Consider the following 22038-nt stretch of genomic DNA (forward strand, 5'->3'; position numbering starts at 1 on the left):
GGCACCGCGCACGGGCACAGGGAAGCGGGACTGCGGGATCGCTGCCCTGTTCCGCAGTGTCCCTGCGGGATCCGCGGGGCTGGCCCGAAAACTGGGAAAATCGGGAAAAAAGGGGCCGGGGCGGCCGGTGGGGTCGGAGCGGGGTCTGACCGTGCCGGTGTGTGCGGTTTGTTGGAAGCACAAAGGATTATGAGTTTTTTAATTAGAAAAAACAATCAACCAACCAAAACCACCCCCAAAACCCCAAATCCGAGAATTTTCCACAAGGCGGTTCACGGCCCTTCCACTCCCTCCGCGGGGGACGCCGCTTCGCCCGCGCGGCGCTGCAGCCACCGCGCCCTCTGGCGGCGCCCAGCGGGGCGGCCGCACCCCCCCTCTCCCCGCGCGGGAATGGTCCGTCCCGGCCGTGCCCCGGACGCGCTCGGTGAGCCCGGAAGAGGCGGCGGCGGCGGGCGGGGAGCGGGCGGGACGGGCCGGGCCGGGCGGCGCGGCCGGAGGCGGAGCCCGCGTGTCCCGATCGCCGCTCCGGGCACCGGGGAGCGCGGGCCCGCCGGCCGCGGCGGCACGATGCTGCTGTTCGTGGAGGTGAGGTGACGGCGCCGGGCCATGTGGCGGGAGGCGGCGGCGGGAGGCCGCGCACGCCGCGCCGGGGGAGGGGACGGGGCTGACACAGCAGATCCGGAGGCGGCGGCCGCGGGCCGGTGGGGGGGGTCGGGGGGCGCTCTGGAAGGTTCCGCCGGGGCAGGGGGCGGGGGAGGCGCCGCCGTGACCTTCGGGTGCCGCCGCGGCCCGGCCGTGAAGGTGACGCGGGACACGCGGGGCCTCCCCGAGGCCTCCCAGGAGCGGGCCCGGCCTGGCCCCTCGGCACGCGGGGCGGCCCCGCGGGGCCTGCCCCGAGCGCGGCGCCTCGTTAATTGCGTTAATTAAACACTGGGGGTGGTTTGTGGCACAGGAGGGGGAGGTTCTGCCGTTCCCCGGCGCGCCGGGTCCGGGCGGGACGAGCAGCGCGGCCCAGCCCGGCCCTGGAGGTCACCGAGGAGGGCGGGCGCCGTGTCCGCTGTGGCCCGGGATGGGGCTTCACCTGCTCGCGGCCTTTCACGGGCTTGGCCAAGCGCTTTTAGCCTTTGCTGAACGAACCCCGGTGGCCGCCATAAACTTTGCACCGAGTTTTGTCCCGAAACGTGCACGGAGCAAGGAGCTGCCCGGGCCGGGGGAGTCACGGAGGGAGCCGGGCCGGCGCTGGGCTGTGTCTGCACCAGGGGTTCGGCTCGGGGGGTTCTGCCCACGGGTTTTGTTCGGGTGCCGGGTGAGATGGTGCTGGTGGGCTCAACACAAACACCAACATGTGCTCCGTGCCTAGGAACCTCTCAATAAAGCAGTTTAGGAAACACGTTCTGTTTTTTAAGTGAGTCACCTTAGTTCTGAGCTGAATGTTCCTTGGTTTCGCGGGTAGGACTAGAAGTTGTCCTGAACACGGTGACAGGCCTGGAGAATTAGGGGTTGCAGTGTTCTGCTGGAAGAGGAACTGCTGAGGCTGATGGGAGGCATGAGCAGCTGCCTCATCCCAGGCTGAGCGTGGCGAGAGGCCCCGGGTGCACGAGGCAGGTTCTGGAATGCAGGGATGGAGATGAGGACGGGAGCTGGAGCAGATCAGGGAGCACATGGCTGCTGCTGCGGGTGGGAGCTGGAGCTCATCAGCACTTTGAGATTTTTAGGGAGTCTTAAAGCCCAAACTCAGCGCTGATCTTCCTCTGAGAGTGTTGGGAGTTCCTGTGGTCTTCATTCTGGAAGCCTCAATAATATTTGAGTTCCTGAGGAGCATATGGACTTTCTGAAGGTTTATTTTCACTGCCAGGACAGAGAGCTGGAGCTCAGAGCTAGGTGTCCTGGAATGCTGCAGTTGGATGCTTGGGAGCAGCCAGCAGCTTTATCTGGGGATCTTTGGGGATGCCTGGAAAATACAGCACAGAATGGGTGGAAGTCCTGAGGTTTTCAGGGGGATTGGCTGAGTTGCTGTAGCTGTCAGTGTTTGCATGGTGATTGTGCTGAGCCCTTCACAGTGTGTGAGGGGGAATTGAGTTTCCTTCAACATCCTTTAGTTCCAAATCTCTGCAGTGATGGCTGTGTAAGGGCTGTATAAGGCTTGTGCTGTTTCATAGGTTTATGTATGGGGCAGGCCTTTTTTCTCTCTCTAAGCCAGGATCTGTGTTAACAGTTAATAATTAGGTGCATTGGAATATTAATAAATATACATCCAGAGAAACGGAATTGATAATGGCTGCTGGGCTCCACTCAGATGGGTATGTGCTCCTAATTCCATATATTTGTAATTTCTTGGGGAAATGGGAGTCTGTGTGTTTCAGGTGGGTGAAATGCTGCCCATGCTGTCTCCTGGTTAGAAATCCAGGACTGTGGGAAGCACTGAGTGTTGTTGGCCCTCTGGAGCAAAACACTCTGACCACTCTGACCACTCTGACTTTGCTCTCTGGAGCAAAACACTTTGACCCCACAGTGCCCCTGTTCACACCCCTGGGACCCAGGTACCACCTTCAGACAGCACAGCTGTGCCTTGGCTTTTCCAAGGGCTGGAAGAGGCTCCTCAATGGAAAACCATTGCAGCTCCTGGTGGTAGGGATGTCCTGTGACCACTGAAGTTACTGTGAGGCTGGGAGTTAGCAGAGCCCTGCACTGTTAGCTGCAACCTGCCAGCAGCTCTGAAGGAGTTGTGTGTGTTGGTTTGATGCCAACCTCTCCTTATCCAGCCTCTGAGTGGGCATCACTCCCCTCAGAGAGGGTGGGCACACGAGTCTGAGCCCCTCGGGGTCCCCACCTGCCTGTGCCCCAGCCAGCACAAGGCTTCTCTCAGCTGCCTCCCGCAGCTTTGCTGACCTTGGGGTTTTTCCATCTGCTTACGTTTCCATTTCTGGAAAAGGGTTCGTTTCTCCCCTCACAAGTTTGGTTAAATTCTCTTCTGGATTTTTTTGCTTTGTTTCTGTTTCAGAGAATTTGTCTACTCCAGGAAATCTCTCACAAGATCTGAGTTAGGATTTTGGTTGCAGAATAATTTGAGTTAATACTAAAATGGATGCTTTAAAACTCTTGAATGCCTGCAATTTTGTTAACTTCATTGAATCTGGTTAAGTGTAATTTAGATGTAATTACAATAAGAAAAATATCCTTTGCCATGTTTCAGAATGAGAATTCTCTTCAGTAGCCAATTTTAGGAGTTGCTGGAGGAATCTTTGATCCACTTTTGCTGGAAGTGGTGTGAGCGAGAGGGGAAGCTGTGCTGAGGAGGAGAGCTTTGTCAGCTCGTGGATCCCAGCGAGTGTTCCCAACCTTTGTCACTCTGTAAAGCTTTAACCTCGTCATGAAAGTTCCCGATAGCAGCTGGGAGGATCATGCTGCAGCCAATCCCAGGGCTCAGTGTTTGTAGCCTCAGTTAAATAAGCAAGAATTGATATTTTGGCCTTCTCTTCTGAAGAGCCGCTGGCCAGGATGGAGCGATTTTGCTCGTGGAGCGCAGCATGAATTTCCCAAAAGCTGATGTAAATTAGGGACTTTTTATCCTCTGCAGTCTGTGGGGTTTTGCTGTTTAGATGAGTGAGAGCAGGGCTGCATCCTGCTGGGCTGTTACAGCTCAGTGTTTCTAGCACAAGGGGAAGTGGCCCACGCTCTGTTCCAGGTGTGAGTCCCAGCCATGGTGTTCATCACTTCATCTGCATTGCTTTTAGTCCCAGTCACCTCCAGAAATGCAGTAACCACAACAAAGTGTTTCAGTTTCACTTTATCACATTTATTCCTGCAAATTACTTTAGGCCTGAGCTCAGTGCTACCCTTAGAGATGTAGGTAGTGAGGCATAGTTTATTTTTAGAAAAGAATGAATCATCTCCTGGATGTGTCTTGTTTCTTTTTGCTTTGTTGAGAAGTAAGTTCAAGGAACTGCTGGCTCTGGATGTGTGAGCAGGAGCCCATGTGGGCAGGTGATGCTGCCCAGGAGTGACCAGAACTTAGTTTGGAGCTGCTGAACTGCAGTGACAGCCTGTGGTTGCAGCAGGTTACAGGGTTTTGCTTTGCAGGTTTTGCTGGGGAACAGCTACTCTGAAATCTGCAAAGGGAAATACACGTGTGTCCTTTCACCCTGAACTATTTCCAGTTTCCAGCTCTGCTCCTGGGCAAAGATTAACGGGAGGGGAAGACTCTGTTGCTATGTGGATTAAATCACTTGTGCGTGGGGGGTTTGAATCTCAGAGCTTTGCAAAAAACGTGGTCTTTGTTTTGCTTCTCACACGGTTGTCTTGAACTTCTCCAGTTTTTGGAGGCTTCTTGTTACTGAGCTGGGGCTTGTCCTTGCAGCACACAGCTCTGGCACGAGGTGTGACCTTGGCAGAGGAATTATCTCTAAAGCTATTGCAACTGCTTCCTTATCCTTGTGCTGTGTGTTTGAGGCCTGGTAGTGAGCCACTCCTTAACTTGGGGATGCAGGAGCCCGGCCTCCAACATGCCCAGCTTGCTTATCTGTGTGTTTGTGGATATGAGCTGGATTAATGACTTTCACCTTTTAAAGTCCAGCAAATTGCAGCAGTGAAGTGGAGCATCGTTCAGTGGCTGGAGGAACTGTTACAGCTGCTTGTGGGGTGTTGGGATATCCTGGGGGGAGAATTTTTGCAAAAGGGTACTTTTATTCACTACCCTATAACTATAGTTATTATTTCTCTACATGAAAGGAGCAAAAGCCATGTTTTTCCTCTGTGCCACTGCTGGATTGTTGGATTCCTCACCCAAAATGCCTTTGAGCAGCTCTGGGAGAGGGACCTTGAAGGATTCTTATCTTGTGCTGTGGGAATGAGTGTTTCTGTGTCAGGTGCCAGGCTGGAGCCTTGCAGTTCTTCTTGTCTGTTTCATTTGTAACCCTTTGACTCTAATTATGGTCCTTGTTGCCCAGGCCCAAAGTGAGCAGATCCTGTTCTCTCCCCAGCAGGCTGGGACGGTGTGTAAGTTTGTCTTGGCAATTCAAAACCTTTAATCTCCTTGGTTACCAGTCTGAGGAAATCATTAGTGTCTGTTGATGTGTGTAAGATTGCTGGGGAATGGGGTAGGACTGGGTAAGTTCAGGAGGAATCCTGACACAGCACAGGTGATGCTTGGTTAGTACAGTTGTCACTAATTCCGTTAAGTTATACAGTTTCTTCTCCTTGACATATGTTTTTTTACCTTCCTTTCTAGGAAGGGGTCTGGAGGAGGGAAAATTTCCCTTTCTGGTGAAAGGGGACTGGAGCATTATGACAGTCAAGTCTTTAAAAGCTTATGAGTTCCCAGAGTCCTTGCCGAGTAGCCGCTGCCTCCGCTGATGTTGTCGGATGTCAATAAAGAGAGGTTGAAGGCAACACTTCTCATGGAGGTAGAAACGAAATACTTGGAAAATACCAAGGATTTTCCTGTTTTCATTGATAAAAAAATCACATAGGTGCTTAATAGCTGGGTAGACACTTGAGATGTGGAACTCTAGAGACAATCACTAAATTTGCCTGTATTTCCTGGCTTGACTTCTGAGGCTCCTCTGAGTTGCTCTCGCTCACCAAAGCGTTCTGCTCTCTTCAGCAGGTAACATCGAAAGGTGCTGGCTTGAACCCCAACGCAAAAGTGTGGCAGGAGGTGCCCCAGGGCAGTGCTGAGGCCGTGCCCCCCACCAATGGCACAGAGCACACGTGGCAGGAGACAGCAGCAGCCCAGGGGACTCCAGCTGAGGGTGAGGTGTTGGGACAGGGGCTGTGATGTGGCTCCTCCTGGGGGGCACTCGGGGAGCTCAGCTGTGAGGAGCAGCCTCTGGAAGCTCTGCACAGGAGCTGCTGTCCTTGAGTGCTGGTGGAGCAGTGTTGTAAAGGAAGGTGGGGAAGCAGCAGGTGGTTTGTGAGGGTGCTGGGTCTTAGGAAGGTGTCAGGAAGGGCTCTGAGCTCTGCTGGAACAGGATTCAGGGGCCCGGTGATGACCAAGTAACGCGCTAAGAGGGAGCAGGGTGCTGAATGTGTAGAAATGGATTCGTGCCATGGCTGCACTTGAGCATCCACTGGACCCTGTGAACAGGAAAATGAGATCTGAGGGCCACCTGCAATCCTGGGGAACCGAGGTGCTGCTGAGCACTGTCAGGAACATTTGTTCTGGAGCAGACCCTGTGCAGTACCCATGGTTACCTCCTTTCATTCAGGCTGTTCCACTGCAGTCCCATCCCATCCTTGCCACACAGGCAGTGTCAACTCAAGATTCAACTGGTTTCACTTGTCTGGCTCAGACTCAATCCAGGGTGTAGCTGAGGTGACTCAAAGCGTGGCAGAGGATGCAGAAGATTCCCTGCAAAATGGTTTAGTAAAAGTTAGGGATAAAGAAGAGAACATTCAGCTTGCATGGCCTTGTCAAAGGTTTCTGGTAAGTCAGCAGAAGTGAGGAGAGAGCGCTGGGTTTGTGCTTTGCCTGACAGAAACTCATTTGTCTCTTCATAACAAAGTGAAGCAATTGAGGCAGTGTAAGCAATTTTCATCCCTTGTTTTTAGCAACCTCGCTTTAATATTTTAAATTTCACGTGGAAGGACTGGTTTTTAGATTCTCTGCCACTTTGGGGATCAATTTCAGGATCCTTTATTTACTTTTATTTGCTTTTCCCTGAGAGCCTGGTGCAAACCAGATCTTCCTGAAATTGGAGAGGTAAAAGTTCTATCCAACACGAAGTGTAAGAAATACAGGCTAGTGTTAGACACTCTCAGGTACAGCTTTCTTGAGTATTTGTTTTAATGTTGATAGCCAGAATTTTTCAAAGGGGAATGTGCTGAAGTTGACAGGAGTTTTCCTGCTGCCAGGTAACGTAGAGATCTCAGAGGACAGCTGCAAGCAGTATGAAGTGATGTATTCCCCGTCCTGTGAAGCCACAAGGAATGGCACAGGAGTTGATGAGGCGTCAGCAAATGGAATTGTCCTGGCCACTGAAGATCTGGGATACCAAATCTATGAAGTGTCTGGTGAGTGTTGAAGTTCAAATGCTGCTCTCAGTGTCTGTAACCCCCCTGGAGCTGCTCTCAGTGTGCTGTGACCAAGTTGGAACTCTGACATGTCCATGTGCATCCAAGAAGCTCCAGTACGGCCTCAACACGTGGCCAAACGAGTGCAAAGTGGGATCAGAATAATTTTGAAAGTGTAGAGTCTGGGGGTCTTTAATCATCTTGGATGAGCTCTTAGTCCTACCCAGAGGGATTTATTCTTGTATTCTGCAATGAGATGTGTCCTTGCCTGGTCTTGTTGCCATAAAAGTGGGAGCTGATGGTGGATGTGGTCCCTTTCAGGTGATGGCAGCTCCACTGTGTCCACAGAAGACATTAGAGAATGTTTGAGAAAACAGCTTGAATTCTGCTTCTCTCGGTAGGTGCAGTGGTATAAACCCTTCATTAAATAATCTTTGGCAAATATCCCTTTTCTTGGCTTGATATGTACCATCATCCTGATAAAAACACAAACCAAGATTTGCTGATGTGCTGTAGAAGCCCTGTGGCACCTTCCAGCTGTTTCAGTCCTGTCTGTGCAGTTCTGTCCTTGGATGAGGATGACTTCGTGCTCCACAGTCGTAAGACATTGAGATCATGTCCTGTGAGGCACCAGAAGTCTTTTTGGCAGATCTTTTTTGCAGACAAATGTATAGGACACTACAACTTCATTAAGTTTTTAAAATTATCTTACTCTGCTTTGTGTTGATTTGCTGGGATTTGTTCCAGGAGAGAAAACCTGAGGGTGTTTTGGTTGTGAATGGTGCTGGTGAATATTTATGTAAGCCTATAGTTATCCTCTTGTTTTGAGTTTTCTCTAAGTTCAGGATCTTTATTAAATAATAATTTTATATCTTTTTAGAGAGAATCTTTCAAAGGATCTCTACTTGATGTCTCAGATGGACAGTGATCAGTTTGTTCCAATATGGACAATTGCCAACATGGAAGGGATTAAGAAGCTGACAACGGACATGGACCTTATTCTTGAAGTTTTGAGATGTAAGTCTGGGAATTTGATATTTGTATCAGTAGCACAAAGAATCCTTCCAAGCTTCAGGGAGATGTTGCAGTCTCTGAGCTGGTTATGGTTTGTTGTTCTGGTGAATGGTGACAGGAGGTTTATTGAGTAGGAGGCTCATCCAAACCCCTGAATTCTCATTCTTTGTTCCAAGTTCCATAAGAGAGTCTGCTACTGCTGAGATGTCCAAATTTTGTACTTTATTTTCAGCTTCTCCTATGGTACAAGTGGATGAAAGGGGGGAGAAAGTCAGACCAAACCACAAACGATGCATTATCATTCTCCGTGAGATCCCTGAAACTACACCCATAGAGGTAAATCAGGAGAAAGGAAATGAGTAACTGGTACTGGTTTTGGAAGGTGTTTTCAACAGGGCTTCAAAGAGCACCAGGAAAAGGTCAGCTGGTGTTTAATTGGATTAAACACGGATATTTTTCTTCTAGACCACATCAGTAACTTTTTCCGCATGAGTGCAGTGTCAAAATATCCAAAACAAAAACTTATTGTCATTATCCCTTCCCATTATTTACTACTATATTTAAACCTTCTTAAGTAAACTTTTTCTCCACCAAAGCTGAGCTAGCTTGGCTTTTCTGGAAGGAAGTTTGAACTGGTTTCTTTTCAGATCCAAAAATAAATCAGTCCAGGGCATAGCTTGGAATTCAGGCTAAATTTTTGTCACAGCAATAACTTTACTTGAAGTCAGACAGTTGTTTTGGCAGCAAGAAATGTTGCTAAACATTTCTCATTCATTGAGCCCCAGCATGAGCTCAGCTCATTATGCCCGAGGAGGGAGGATAATAAAATTCCTCCTGATACTTGGCAAACAGAATGATTTAGTTCTTTGTTTTTTAAAGTTGTAATACATGGTGTTAGTCTACCAGCATTTTTAATGGGTTCTTTTAATGCAAACTCTGAGCAGCTGCTTGTCCTTCTCTTTACAATCTGATTATTGCAAAGCTGCCAGGTCGCCTTGACTTAGAAATATTTCATGGAATCATTGTTGTCTCCATGACTCTGCTGATCTCAAGCCACACTTTTCTTATCTGTTTCATATGAAAATATCACCAGGTCTACAGAGATCTTGATTTTCTTACAGCTGTGGCTGCTCTGTTTTATCTTGGGGAGCCCAGGAGGTGAAGGAGGATTTGTGGTAGAGGGTAATTTGGTCAGGGGAATAAGAAAACATCGCTGGTCATGGGAGAGCAGCAGCTGAGGAGCTGCAGCATAAACCTGGGTCACTTACAAGGCCCTGAACTTGTCTCCCCAGGAGGTGAAGGCTCTGTTCAAGAATGAGAACTGCCCCAAGGTGATAAGCTGTGAGTTTGCTCACAACAACAACTGGTACGTTACATTCCAGTCCGACACCGACGCCCAGCAGGTAAGGCTGCCTTGCTCTGGCACCCCAGCTTCCATCCTGCCCCTGCTCAGGGAAAGGGCACTTGTGCTTCCTGTAGCTAAAAGAAATATTTATTTACTGATCCCCTTTTTGTTGTTTTAAGAGATTACTGGCAGATTCTGGTTAATAAGACCAAAGGTGAAAGATTGTGGGGTTATAATTCCCTTGCCTGGCTCTTGCCTTGGCATTCTCTGGCCATGACTGGCACTAGAGTCCTGAATTTGAGGTGTTAATGAATTTAGCTGGGCTGACAGGGAAGCACATGACTGCACATTTGTGTTAAATCATGGAACATCCTTTGGGAAGTACAACTTGATCAAGATATTCTAATGTTGATTTTTTTTTTTTTTTTGTATCTGCAGGCATTCAAATACTTAAGGGAAGAAGTGAAAACCTTTCAGGGCAAGCCAGTAATGGTGAGGCTGCTTTAGCTGCTGTTTCTGTTGGGGTTGCATTGTGTTGTTTCTGTTTGGGTGATGGTGACCATTTGTGGGGCTGATCCAAGGACTCAGCAGTGGGATGGTCCATAGCTCTGGCTCTGGAGGCTGAGACTGAACGAGGGCATGGGGAGCTCTGACAAATTACAGTTCAGTGGCTGCTGGTTACTCACAGCACTGCTTCCCAGGGGGGGTGAAACACATTCCTGTGCTGGCTTCCCTTCTCCACTTGCCCCAGAATCTGGGCTTGCAGAGCTCAGGAGAGGGATTCCTGCCCCTGAGAGCCTTGAGTTGGCTGCTGCACAAAGCAGGCTGGAGCAAAGTGCATGCACTGTGAGAGGAGCTGTCACGATTGGAGTCTGGACAGTTCCTGCATTTATCTTTAATTTTACAGATCACCCAGCTAAAGCAACATGTGTCCTTCCCCTTATCATGCTGTGGGATTAGGAGCTGGAGTGATTTTATCAGTTTTTATTCATAAACAGTAATGAACCTTCACATCCCTCCAGCAGGCAAGAAAGATTCCACGTTTTCCTTTTCTCCCAGCTGACACCTGGTGTGATTTGCTGTCTTGCAGGCCAGGATAAAAGCCATCAACACGTTTTTTGCTAAGAATGGTTACCGGGTGGTGGATTCCAGTGTGTATCCCCAGCCCGTGCAGACCCAAGCCCAGTTTGCCTCCCCCCTGTTTATGCAGCCTGTATATAGCCCTCAGCAGTACTCCATTTACAGCATCGTGCCTCAGACGTGGTCTCCAAATCCTGCACCTTACTTTGAGACACCACTGGTGAGTAACAGCTGAGGAGGGGAGGAGCCCAGCCCATCAGGGGGGAGTTGGTTAATAATCCCTAGGGTGAGGGGGTGTTCCAGGTTTCTTGGTCAGATCCTTCTGTTTTGTGACACTTATGTCCTGATAAAGCAACACTGGCAGAGGAGCTGCCACTCTCACCATTGGCTGCCACGTATTTCAAGGAATTTTGGTGTGAAATTCCATTATTCTGCAGCTTGTGTTACTGGAAGAGCCCACAGCTTTTCCAGGAATGGGGGAACTCTGCTGAAGCAGATGCAGACTGTGAACCTGTGGGGATTTGGCTGGAGTAGTGAGTTCTCACCACAGTAGATGCAATTACAGCCATGAGTAACTGCTGAAGCTGATCATTAATCTGCAAACCTTCTCTTTGTAGCTCAGCCACTGAGACTGTTGTGTCTGTTGCAGGCCCCGTTTCCCAACGGTGGATTTGTGAATGGCTTTAATACACCAGGATCATACAAAACAAATGCTGCTTCTCTGAGTATAGGTCGCCCATTCCACAGGAATCGGTAAGAGAGTTCTGCCAGGGGTTTGCTCCTGCAAAACTTGCACTGCTGAGATCCTCAAGTGTTCCTTGCATGCCCCATGCAGTGTGGTGGGACCACATTATTTATTTTGTTTCATCAAATGAGTGATGTTTTTTAACTTTACTAAAAAAATGAAGTAGAAGGTGGCAGCTTAAGAGCCTAAAATAATGGACACAGTGCTGGGGAGAGCCAAGGTAACTCCTTTAAAAGCCTCAGAGGAATTTTGCAGACAAATAAATAACTTCCTCCTCAGGTCATACTTGTAATTATGTTTGTTATACACAGATTATAAACTCCTGCAGCACAACATAAGCCTTCCTGCTGGGATCAGCCTTGTGGAGCTGCTGGTTCCTGCAGTGGGAGTTGCTTGTCCTGATTGCTGCGTCCAACTGCTCGATGCTGGGGCTGTTCCTGTAATTTATTTGCTTTATCCCCATCTTTCCTGAGAGCTGTAAGGACTTAGCTCAGACACAAACACTGGGGAGGAGGAAACGCTTTGTGTTGCTGGAGCAATTGCTCTGTGAACACAATGGAGTAGTAACCTGTGTGTGGGGGTGGGAGTTTGTGTGCAGCACTGGGCTGGGATCATGGGAATTGCTGTTGGTATTGTTAGAGAGATCAGTCAACAGCTGCCAGGGCTGTGAGTGGGTTTGTGGTGCAGTTCAGGTCTGTGGCTGTTGGCAGAAGGGGAACTTCAAGCTTTGGTGTGTGGTGACTCAGCAGAGCCTTAGCACAGAGTGTGGAACTGGGAGCGTGACTGCCTGGAACAGGGAGCAGCTGCTCCAGTTGCAGCTGCTCAGCTTCAAACTCACATCTTGACAAAGGTGGTTTGGCTTTTTTTTTTTTTGCTTTAAATTGTGCTCAATCTTAAAACCTGTAAAGCTCTCAGGTATATGGGCCCTCATGGAAGTGCAGATGCTGCAGCTGTACAAGAACCGTGGTATCCAAGTGCCAGCACCTTGAAACTCCTCCTTGTACATCCCATCTGCATAACCCCAAGCTTTTAAAATCCTGGTCATGTAAAGGCTTCAGTTTGTAAGACTTGTGTGCCTGGCGTGGCAGCTTCAGGGTCGGTGTGTGCAGGTCCTGGCGGCCCAGTGATGATCAAGTATCGCGCTAAGAGAGAACCGGTCACAGTTGGGGCTGGGCAGCCTGTGCTCCCTGCTTGTCCTTCCTCCTGCTCTTCCTTCCTTCTGCTCTCACATCATTTCTCCTCCTCTCTGCTCTTTTCTTCCTCTCCTTTAGTTTTCCTTGTCTTTTCTGCTTTGCTCTTCTGCCCAGACAAGACTGTGGCCTTCTCAATGACGGTTAAGATTATGAGATCTGAGGGCTGAACGGTGACTTCAGAATGTGCCATTTTGAGAACAACTTGGACAAAATGGAAGAATTCAGTTGACTTTGTTCCACCTCCTCCCTGTGGTTCTTGCTGATGGGAAACTAAAACTTTATTGGGCCCTTAAATCTGGTTCTTGAAGCTGGGAAGTGTGAATTCATCTCTGTTCAGCAAAACTCCTCTTGACCTGCAGAACAGCTTGTTTGGAGAGTTCATCCAGCTGCTGCTTTTCTGTCCTGGCCCATTAAACCTGATTTGTTTTGTGGTACAGACAGTTAATAGTTAACTGCTGGAGTTTTCTCTGTAGCTAAACATTTGTTTAAGCCACTCGTATTTATTTTGTGCTGATTTGTTGCAACATCCTTGTGGGAAAGGGAGATGGAGGAATTGTACTTTGGCTGGCACTAGGAGAGTTTCTTCTGATTTCATGGAATGTTATAATGAGATTGTTTAAAAACAGCAAGTGTGCAAAATCCTCCTGCTGCCCTTCAATTATGAGATGTGCAGAGTTTACCAAAGGAGAGAGAATTTGGGTTCTTTGATCAGTGCTGAGTGGAAAACCAGTGAGGGGCAAAAGTAGAAAATAGTTGAAGACACCTAAATGCTGCTCCAGAATACTGTTCCATATTGTGCTGGAACTGAGCTTTTCTGGAGAATTCTGCATTTAAGACCCTGAGCCTGAACTTGCAGCAGCACTGAGAGTGCAGAGCTGTGCCTGTGCTCAAAGGAACCACAGCTTTAAAGCTGAATAATCAATAACAGGGTGGAACATTTGGGGGTTGGGAGCTGCAGAGTCAGTGCTGGGGCTTTGGGAATGGGAGCAGCCAGGCTGAGCCTGGCCGTGCATGGTAGGGCTCAGCTGCCCTGGCCTGATCTGCCACGTTCACTCACTCCTGGCCTTGTGTCTCAGTTCAGTCTGTTTGCCTGTGGCCAGATCAGTCTGTTCCTTGGCCTTGGCTTGTTTCTCCAGCTCCATTTCCAATGCCCTGTGCCAGTGCTGCAGGCCCAGAGAGAGGAAAAATTCCTCTTTGGGTTCTTCTGGCTCTTCTGCGACCCCTGGGTTTGGGATTTTTTTAAATTGTTTGAGGCTTTGGGGCTTTTTTCCCCTCTCGGGTATTTTTTGGGCAGCAATCTCAAAGAGGAGTTCTGCTGCTTGCTGACCTGCTTTTCTTGTCAGCTGTCAATGAGCTGCAGTTGGTGGTGGCTCTGCTGTGGTTCCTCAGCACGGGGGTCCCACAGCTCCTGCTGTGGTTCCTTAATATGGGAGTCCCACAGCTCCTGTTCTGCTGTGGTTTCTCAGTTTGGGGGTCCCCACAGCTCCTACTCTGGTTCCTCAGCACGGGGGTCCCCATAGCTCCTACTCTGGTTCCTCAGCACGGGGGTCCCAGAGCCCCTGCCCTGCTGTGGTTCCTCAGTTTGGGGGTCCCACAGCTCCTGCTGTGGTTCCTTAATATGGGAGTCCCACAGCTCCTGTTCTGCTGTGGTTCCTCAGCACGGGGGTCCCCACAGCTCCTACTCTGGTTCCTCAGCACGGGGGTCCCACAGCTCCTGCCCTGCTGTGGTTCCTCAGCACGGGGATCCCACAGCTCCTACTGTGCTGTGGTTCCTCAGCACAGGTCCCACAGCTCCTGCTCTGGTGGTGGCTCTGCTGTGGTTCCTCAGCACGGGGGTCCCACAGCTCCTGCCCTGCTGTGGTTCCTTAGTTTGGGGATCCCACAGCTCCTACTGTGCTGTGGTTCCTCAGCACGGGGGTCCCCACAGCTCCTACTCTGGTTCCTCAGCATGGGGGTCCCAGAGCCCCTGCCCTGCTGTGGTTCCTCAGTTTGGGGGTCCCACAACTCCTGCCCTGCTGTGGTTCCTCAGTTTGGGGGTCCCACAGCTCCTGCTGTGGTTCCTCAGCATGGGGATCCCACAGCTTCTGCCCTGCTGTGGTTCCTCAGCACGGGGGTCCCACAGCTTCTGCCCTGCTGTGGTTCCTTAGTTTGGGTGTCCCACAGCTCCTACTCTGGTTCCTCAGCATGGGGGTCCCAGAGCCCCTGCCCTGCTGTGGTTCCTCAGTTTGGGGATCCCACAGCTCCTGCCCTGCTGTGGTTCCTCAGCACAGGGATCCCACAGCTCCTGCCCTGCTGTGGTTCCTCAGCACGGGGGTCCCACAGCTCCTACTCTGGCTCCTCAGCATGGGGATCCCACAGCTCCTGCTGTGCTGTGGTTCCTCAGTTTGGGGGTCCCACAGCTCCTACTCTGGTTCCTCAGCACAGGGGTCCCACAGCTCCTGCCCTGCTGTGGTTCCTCAGTTTGGGGATCCCACAGCTCCTGCTGTGGTTCCTCAGCATGGGGATCCCACAGCTCCTGTTCTGCCGTGGTTCCTCAGCACAGGTCCCACAGCTCCTGCTCTGGTGGTGGCTCTGCTGTGGTTCCTCAGCATGGGGATCCCAGAGCTCCTGCCCTGCTGTGGTTCCTCAGTTTGGGTGTCCCACAGCTCCTACTCTGGTTCCTCAGCACAGGGGTCCCACAGCTCCTGCCCTGCTGTGGTTCCTCAGTTTGGGGATCCCACAGCTCCTGCCCTGCTGTGGTTCCTTAGTTTGGGTGTCCCACAGCTCCTATTCTGGTTCCTCAGCACGGGGATCCCACAGCTCCTGCCCTGCTGTGGTTCCTTAGTTTGGGGATCCCACAGCTCCTACTCTGGTTCCTCAGCATGGGGATCCCACAGCTCCTGCTGTGCTGTGGTTCCTCAGCACGGGGGTCCCACAGCTCCTGCTGTGGTTCCTCAGTTTGGGGATCCCACAGCTCCTGCCCTGCTGTGGTTCCTCCCTTCTGGTGTCCCACAGCTCCCACTCTGTCCCTGCAGGGTCAAGCCCCATTTCCGCTCATCCAGCAGCTCGGAGCACCCGGAGGGGCCGCCCGGCGCCGGGGCCCTGCCCATGGGGGACCTGAGCAGAACCAGCTCCAGGAATTTTGTCATGGAGCGCCACAACAGCTCATTAACAGGGCACCAAGACCAAGGGTATTCCCAGAAGGATTCTCCCACGGCACAGCTGGAGCAGAACGGCGATTACGGCGTCGGCAGGGGCCGGTAAGGGGCTGTGTCCTGTGTGTCACACTGGAGCTTGGCTTGTGCGAGCCAAAGATATCAACCATCAGCACAAAATATATTTCTGTAAGGAGCAGCCACGAGAAAACTGATGCTTAAGTAAATCAGGAGCAGTAAATGCTGACCTGGGGGCAGGAGTGGTTCCAGCTTCACTCTCCAGCTGGTAGTTACTCTGACAAACAGTTGGCTGTATGACAGTGAGGTGTCTTTATTTTAAAGTGACTGATTTGTTTCCAGAATTAAAACAGATGTTGAAGTAAAGTTGGCATCTGTATAGCTGTAAATAATAAGTGAATCCTCAGTTGGGAATTTGATGCTCCTCAGTATTTTAAGATGAACTGTTTTTATCTCTTTGTAACTCAGGGTTTAGACACTTGAAAGGGCAGATCAGTGAGAAATCAGTCTAAAAAGTTTATTACTATAAAATAATTGTCCCTGTGCTTGGTCAAATGCTCATGCAGGGAGCTGAGAAAGAGGAGCTGTTCCCATATTGATTCTTTTCCAACTTCTTCCAAAGCTGGAACTTTGGCCCCTCGTGAGGAGGGAGAACATCCCGGAGCCATGGGTGGGGAAGGCTCAGCAGCAGCTGTGCTGCCCTCCTGCAGGGCAGTGCCCACTGCAGCTGGCTGCAGGCACTGACTGCTGTTCTTGTCTTTAAAGGAGGAACGTGTTCCGAGGTCGGAGGAGACGCGAGGACGACCGGGTTTCAGTAAGTTCTGCTTCCCTTTTTGTAGGAGTCACACAAAGGGCAGTGTTGGCTTCCCAGTTACTGAATAGCAGAGTCCTTAAGTCCTCAGATTACATTGGGGGCTTACAGTTCTCTAGGAAGTTCCTGACACTTGCTCAGGGCTTTCACTGCTCAGTGTTACAACTGTAGTAACTTGTGTTTTCCCTCTCCAGAGACCTCAGCCTTCAGCAGAAACAAAGACTCAGACACCAAAGTTTGACTTGCTTGCATCCAATTTCCCACCTTTGCCTGGCAGCACGGCAAAAATCCTGGGAGAGCCTGTGCTGGAGAGCAGGATGTCTGACATCGTTAAAGGAGTCTGCAAAGAGAAGGTGCCTGCTCCTGTCTCTGTACTCACACGGGCATATCTGGGTGCTGGGACTCCCTTTTCTCTGTTAAAGGGTTTGTTTGTGAGAGCCACGTATTCAGTGCTTTAATCCAAGACCTCATAGTGCATTTTCCCTTTTTTTTTTTGAGGGAATGCAGCTAGGGCTGATGCAGTTATGCTGTTGTAAACTCAGTGGTGTTTAGGAATAAAGTGGGCAAAGGAGGAATGTTGGCTGTTGGAGTAGGAGCAGTTTAGTGAAGTGTGGGCAAGGGATCTCTCCAGATGAATCTGTTCTTTGAGCTGGTGGGACTAAGCACTGACATTCTGGATGACCTAGCCTTAGTTCTGGTTTTACCACTGCTTGTTTTGCCCATATAAGGATGTATTGCTTTAGAGATGATGATCCAAAAGAAGTAAAATTCCTTCCTCAGGACTCGAGCAGCCTTTAGGACTACCCCACTTCTCAGATGTCTTACAGTGCCATATTGTGGAGCAATTTGAGACTTGCTCTGTATTTTGCAACTTTTGCTCTGTGTCTTTGCAGGAAAGCAAAGACTCCCTGTGCCCCTGCCCTGCTCCTGCTCCAGAGGAACAAACGCCCAGCACTGCCCAACCTGCCGTGCCCAGCGTGAGCTCCCCGAGCCAGACTGAGCCTGTGGTGCTGAGGTAAGCAGAGAACACGGGCACACCATGGAATCACGGGGGGTCCTGAGCTGGGAGGGACCCACAGGGATCATCCAGTGCAACCCCTGCACAGACACCCCAACAATCCCACCCTGGGCATCCCTGGAGCAGCTCCTGCAGCTCTGGCAGCCTCAGGGCTGTGCCCATTCCCTGGGCAGCCTGGGCAGTGCCCAGCACCCTCTGGGGGAAGAATCTTTTCCTGATTTTCCTCCCCTGGCAGAGCTGCAGTGGTTCCCTGGTGTCCTGGCCCTGCTCACAGGGAGCAGAGACAGGAGCTGCCCCTTGGGATGGAGCTGCAGCCCCCAAGGAGCCTCCCCTTGTCCAGCTGAACAGACCCAGAGCCCTCAGACCCTCCTCCAGACCCTCCTCCAGACCCCCTGATCCTGCTTGGGACCCTCTCCAGCACCTTCAGATCTTTTAGATACTGTGGGACCCAAACTGCCCCTAGGACAGGAGTGAGGTCACCCCAGTGCAGAAGAGTGGGACAATCCCCTTCCTCACCTGTCTGGCAGTGCTGGAGCTGATGCCCCCAGAGCCTGGTGACCCATTTGCATGTTCTAGCAAAGTCTCCCACCAGTGTCTGGCAGTAATGTTGGGTGGTGTCTTCTCCAGAGGCCACCAGATGGAAAGAACTGATCATGCTGGGGAATGGCTGTGCTGTTCCGTTCTGCATTTGTGACTTCAAAGAAAGGAAGTAATCTCTGAAACCTGAGTGTTGGTAGGTTTTAATTTGAATTGTTGTTGGTTTATCAGCACGGTTCAGCCAGAGAGCAAACCAGAGGAAGTGTCTGCTCCAAAGGACGTGGCCAGCCCGGCTTCTCCGCCGGCATCCGTCTGTCCCACCAGTGCTGCAAAGCCACCGAGGACAAACAGCTCCTCACCTTCTGCTCAAGCAAGTGCAGCTCCTGCTCTGTCAACACAGGTAAGGCCCAGAGCAGGGAATGGGAATGACACAGGGGGCTTGCTCCAGGTTGTGCAGCTGATGGTGCTCCAGGTTGTGCAGCTGGTGTGCTCCAGATTGAGTTCATGGTGCTCCAGGTTGTGCAGCTGGTGTGCTCCAGATTGAGCTGGTGGTGCTCCAGATTGACCTGGTGGTGCTCCAGATTGAGCTCATGGTGCTCCAGGTTGTGCAGCTGGTGTGCTCCAGGTTGTGCAGCTGGTGTGCTCCAGGATGAGCTGGTGGTGCTCCAGGTTGTGCTGATGGTGCTCCAGGTTGTGCAGCTGGTGTGCTCCAGGTTGAGCTGGTGTGCTCCAGGATGAGCTGGTGTGCTCCAGGTTGTGCAGCTGGTGTGCTCCAGGTTGTGCAGCTGATGGTGCTCCAGGATGAGCTGATGGTGCTCCAGGTTGTGCAGCTGATGGTGCTCCAGGTTGTGCAGCTGGTGGTGCTCCAGGGTGAGCTGATGGTGCACCTGGGAGCTCCCCTCTGCTCGCTCTGTGTGTGTTGCTGCTGTTGTGTCCTGGCTTCGTGCCTGGCCTAGGCTGGGAGGTGGCTCTGGTGCATAAACCTCGCTCTCTCCTTGCTCCCAAAGGAGCCTCGCAAGCTCAGCTACGCCGAAGTTTGCCAGAAGCCCCCAAAGGAGCCGCCTGCAGTCCCCGTGCAGCCTCTGAGGGAGCACCGCACCAACATCGTGGCCCCTGCCAAGAGCGACGAGAACGGTACGGCCGAGAAGGCTCCGGAGAAGGCTCCTCACGAGAGGCCCGAGGGGAGGATGAAGGATTTCTGCGGCTTCCGCGGCAGCGGGGCTCCCAGGGGAGCTGCTGCCAAAATCAGGGAACAGAGGCGCCAGTTTGGACGCAGATCTTCGCCTCAGGGAGCGCCGCGCCGCGCCGGCAAGGAGCAGTTCGTGCCACCCCGGTCACCAAAGTAACGCTGGGCCAGCCAATGATTCTCTGTTTCACTTGAGCTGTGGACTAAAGAGCAGCAGAGAGACTGAGGAGGGAAGGATTCAGGAAGGGGAGTATTGAACTGGAGCGTGGCTTGTGTGGAGAAGTTGTGGAGGGTCCCAAAATTCATCTCTAAAAGTGATTTCACAAATGCTGGAGGATTCCAATCACTATAAATATAGAGATTATAATTTTTGTATTTTTGTTTTTAATTTGCAGAGGGTTTCCTGCTTGAAATCAGCTTTGGGATTGTGAAAGTAGCGTTTTGACAAAGTGAAAGGATATGAGTTGACAAATTAACCTGTCCCTCAGTGTAGGAGGAAAAGGATAAGAGAATATTATTTTTGGAAAATGAGCATTTCTGTAAAATTAGGACTTTTTTTAACCTATTTAACGTTTGGCTTGTGGGCTGGTGTGTCTGCCATGGATGGCCTGGCATTGCAGAGGCCTCTGCAGCAGTGTGATCACAGCAAGTGCAGCCAGACCTGTTGTCATCACTTAGTCACTGATGATGAAAACTGAATGTACTACTGTAGTGTAACCCATGTGTTTCCAGCTTGAAGTAGAGTCTCTTGACCTTACTAATATTTCATTCAGCAAGCTTGTTAAGGTATAACTTTTGCAGGATACTGGATTGTAGGTGAGAGTGTGTGGACAGCAGAAATTGTCTCGTAGACGCAGTGGAAGGAGGCAAAGGGAGCATGTGAGAATCTTTATTGTGCCCTTTTTGCTCGCCTCCTTTTGAGGGCAACTCCTTAGGTTTGGGGTTTTGTTTGTTTGCTTTTTCCCTCTCTTGTTACTTTCTCTAATTTCTTTATTACAGACTTTAGTGCGTTTTTCTTGGTGTGTTTTCCTGAGGCAGCCCCAGGGTAGGTGGGCAGGTGGTGTTACCTGCACAGGTAAGGAGCCTGGAACTCCAGCTGCAGATGCTGAATTCTGCCTTGCAGGTGGGAACTCTGGGCACTCGCTGTCATCTCTGGATGACTGGGCAGCAAACCAGAGCTGTGGCTGGGTTTTCTCTGTGCTGACTCTGGAACAGGCTCTTGGCTGCTGTATTGCCAGAAATCAGGGTTGAGACTCCTGGGAACTCATTGTTTACAGCTGATGTCATAGCAACTGACTCTTTTTAACTGTTTAAAGTGGAACTAAAGATGCAGAGTTAAGGAAATGCCCTCTGGAGCAGTGGCTCCTTGCCAGCTGTGTGCTGACTGAATTTGCAACACTATTGTGCAGTAAGTGGTTAAGTTTCAGGGTGATTAATGACCGAAATAGGAACATTCAGCGCATTAATCTGCCAAAATCAGCATACCAGGGTTCAAAGTTCTGTATAAAGCGTTAGGGAAAAGTAGCTTCCAGCAGTAAGAATCACATCTTTATTTTTTCCTCTTTTTTTTTTTTTTTTTTTTTTAGTGAATAGCAAGTGTACAAATTTAAAGTTGTAAGTTGTGAACACTGGAAAACTCAATTGTGATATATTCCGTAACCATCTTAGTAATATATGCTCGTGTTGCCATAGAATGAATGTAAGTGGCAGTTAAAATAACTGTGAAATTTTTCATCTTCTGATTTCTTAGCCAGATAACCCTTGGCGACTTGGGCCTCAGTAGGAATTCTCTATCAACTGCTTGGAGAACACTCATATCTATTTTTATAAATATATATATAAAGCCAGAGTTGTCATTTCTCTAACTTATTATTCAGCTTGGCAATTGCTTTGAGTTGATTCATAACACGATATAATGTATTTATGCAGTTAACTGTTCATTTCTAGGCATGTTACAAAAGAGAGAGTCAGAGAATCACCGAATGGGCTGACTTGGAAGGGACCCATCAGGATCATGGAGTCCCAACTGGCCCTGCCCAGACACCCCAAAATCCCACCCTGTGCCTGAGAGCATTGTCTGGATGCTTTTAGATCAGACAGGCTTGGAGCTGTGACCCCTCCACCTGGGGAGCCTCTTCAGTGCCCCACATCCCTCTGGGAAAGGACTTTTTCCTGATTTCCCACCTCAGCCTTCCCCAACTCAGCTTCCTGCCATTTCCTCGGGTCCTGAAGTATGTATACATATATATATATATATATATATATATGTATATATAAACCCTAAAATCACTATTCACTTTGAAACTACCTGTACTGGGTTTGGGAGGTTTTTTTTTTAATTTAGTGAAAAAAAATCGTTGATCACATCCACAGTTAGGGATCCTTACAGACCCTTCTCCATTTATTTTACTAATGCTACTCTTGTTGGAACTATAGGCAAGTTTAAATATTTAGTGTCAAAGTCCTGAAATGCAGTGAATGCAAAGTTGAATTAGTTTTAAAGGCTCTAAACAATTCCTGCAGCCAAACTGGAACAAAACAAGCCTGTAGGGTGGTTCATGGGTGTTTAGGGGAGATGTGTTCTGGGACGTTGAGGCAGCGTTGGGATCTGACAGCTTTGGCTGTTTGGAGGAGGAATTGAGAGGAAAAGGGGCTGGGAAAAAAAATTCCCTGATCCGGTGTCAGTGAGTTGCTTGTGCTGAGAGGATGTGAGTGGTGGAATGGAGCTTTGAGGGCAAACCCAGCCAGCTGTGGCTCCAGGACCTGGGTGGTGGAATGGAGCTTTGAGGGAAAACCCAGCCAGCTGTGGCTCCAGGACCTGGGTGGTGGAATGGAGCTTTGAAGGAAAACCCAGCCAGCTGTGGCTCCACCTTCCCCGTGGGGTGTGGGAGGGGGCGCTCTGGGACCCTGGGCTGTCCCAGCAGCAGCAGGGGATGCGGGTCAGCC

The 22038-nt window shown here is 50.4% G+C and overlaps 1 protein-coding gene across 4 annotated transcripts; it reads left to right on the plus strand.

Annotated features, from left to right (window-relative positions):
• Positions 1-428: 428 nt before the first annotated feature.
• On the plus strand, positions 429-20941 carry LARP4 (La ribonucleoprotein 4). 4 transcript variants are annotated; one of them, XM_074530753.1, is made up of 17 exons: positions 450-585; positions 5228-5402; positions 5603-5750; positions 6853-7011; positions 7333-7408; positions 7892-8028; positions 8258-8361; positions 9318-9428; positions 9809-9862; positions 10461-10670; positions 11100-11203; positions 15403-15627; positions 16306-16354; positions 16546-16704; positions 17245-17366; positions 18138-18306; positions 18914-20941. In XM_074530753.1, the coding sequence occupies exons 2-17, from the start codon at positions 5352-5354 to the stop codon at positions 19250-19252; spliced, it is 2217 nt and encodes a 738-aa protein (XP_074386854.1). In that variant the 5' UTR covers positions 450-585; positions 5228-5351; the 3' UTR covers positions 19253-20941. The 4 variants fall into 4 exon arrangements, with proteins under 4 accessions (XP_074386853.1, XP_026654383.2, XP_074386854.1 ...); XM_074530754.1 differs by having other exon boundaries at positions 5606-5750; XM_074530752.1 differs by lacking the exon at positions 5228-5402 and having other exon boundaries at positions 429-585.
• Positions 20942-22038: the final 1097 nt, after the last annotated feature.

This window comes from Zonotrichia albicollis, chromosome 33 (assembly GCF_047830755.1).
Source record: "Zonotrichia albicollis isolate bZonAlb1 chromosome 33, bZonAlb1.hap1, whole genome shotgun sequence".
In the NCBI taxonomy this organism is placed as follows: Eukaryota; Metazoa; Chordata; class Aves; order Passeriformes; family Passerellidae; genus Zonotrichia; species Zonotrichia albicollis.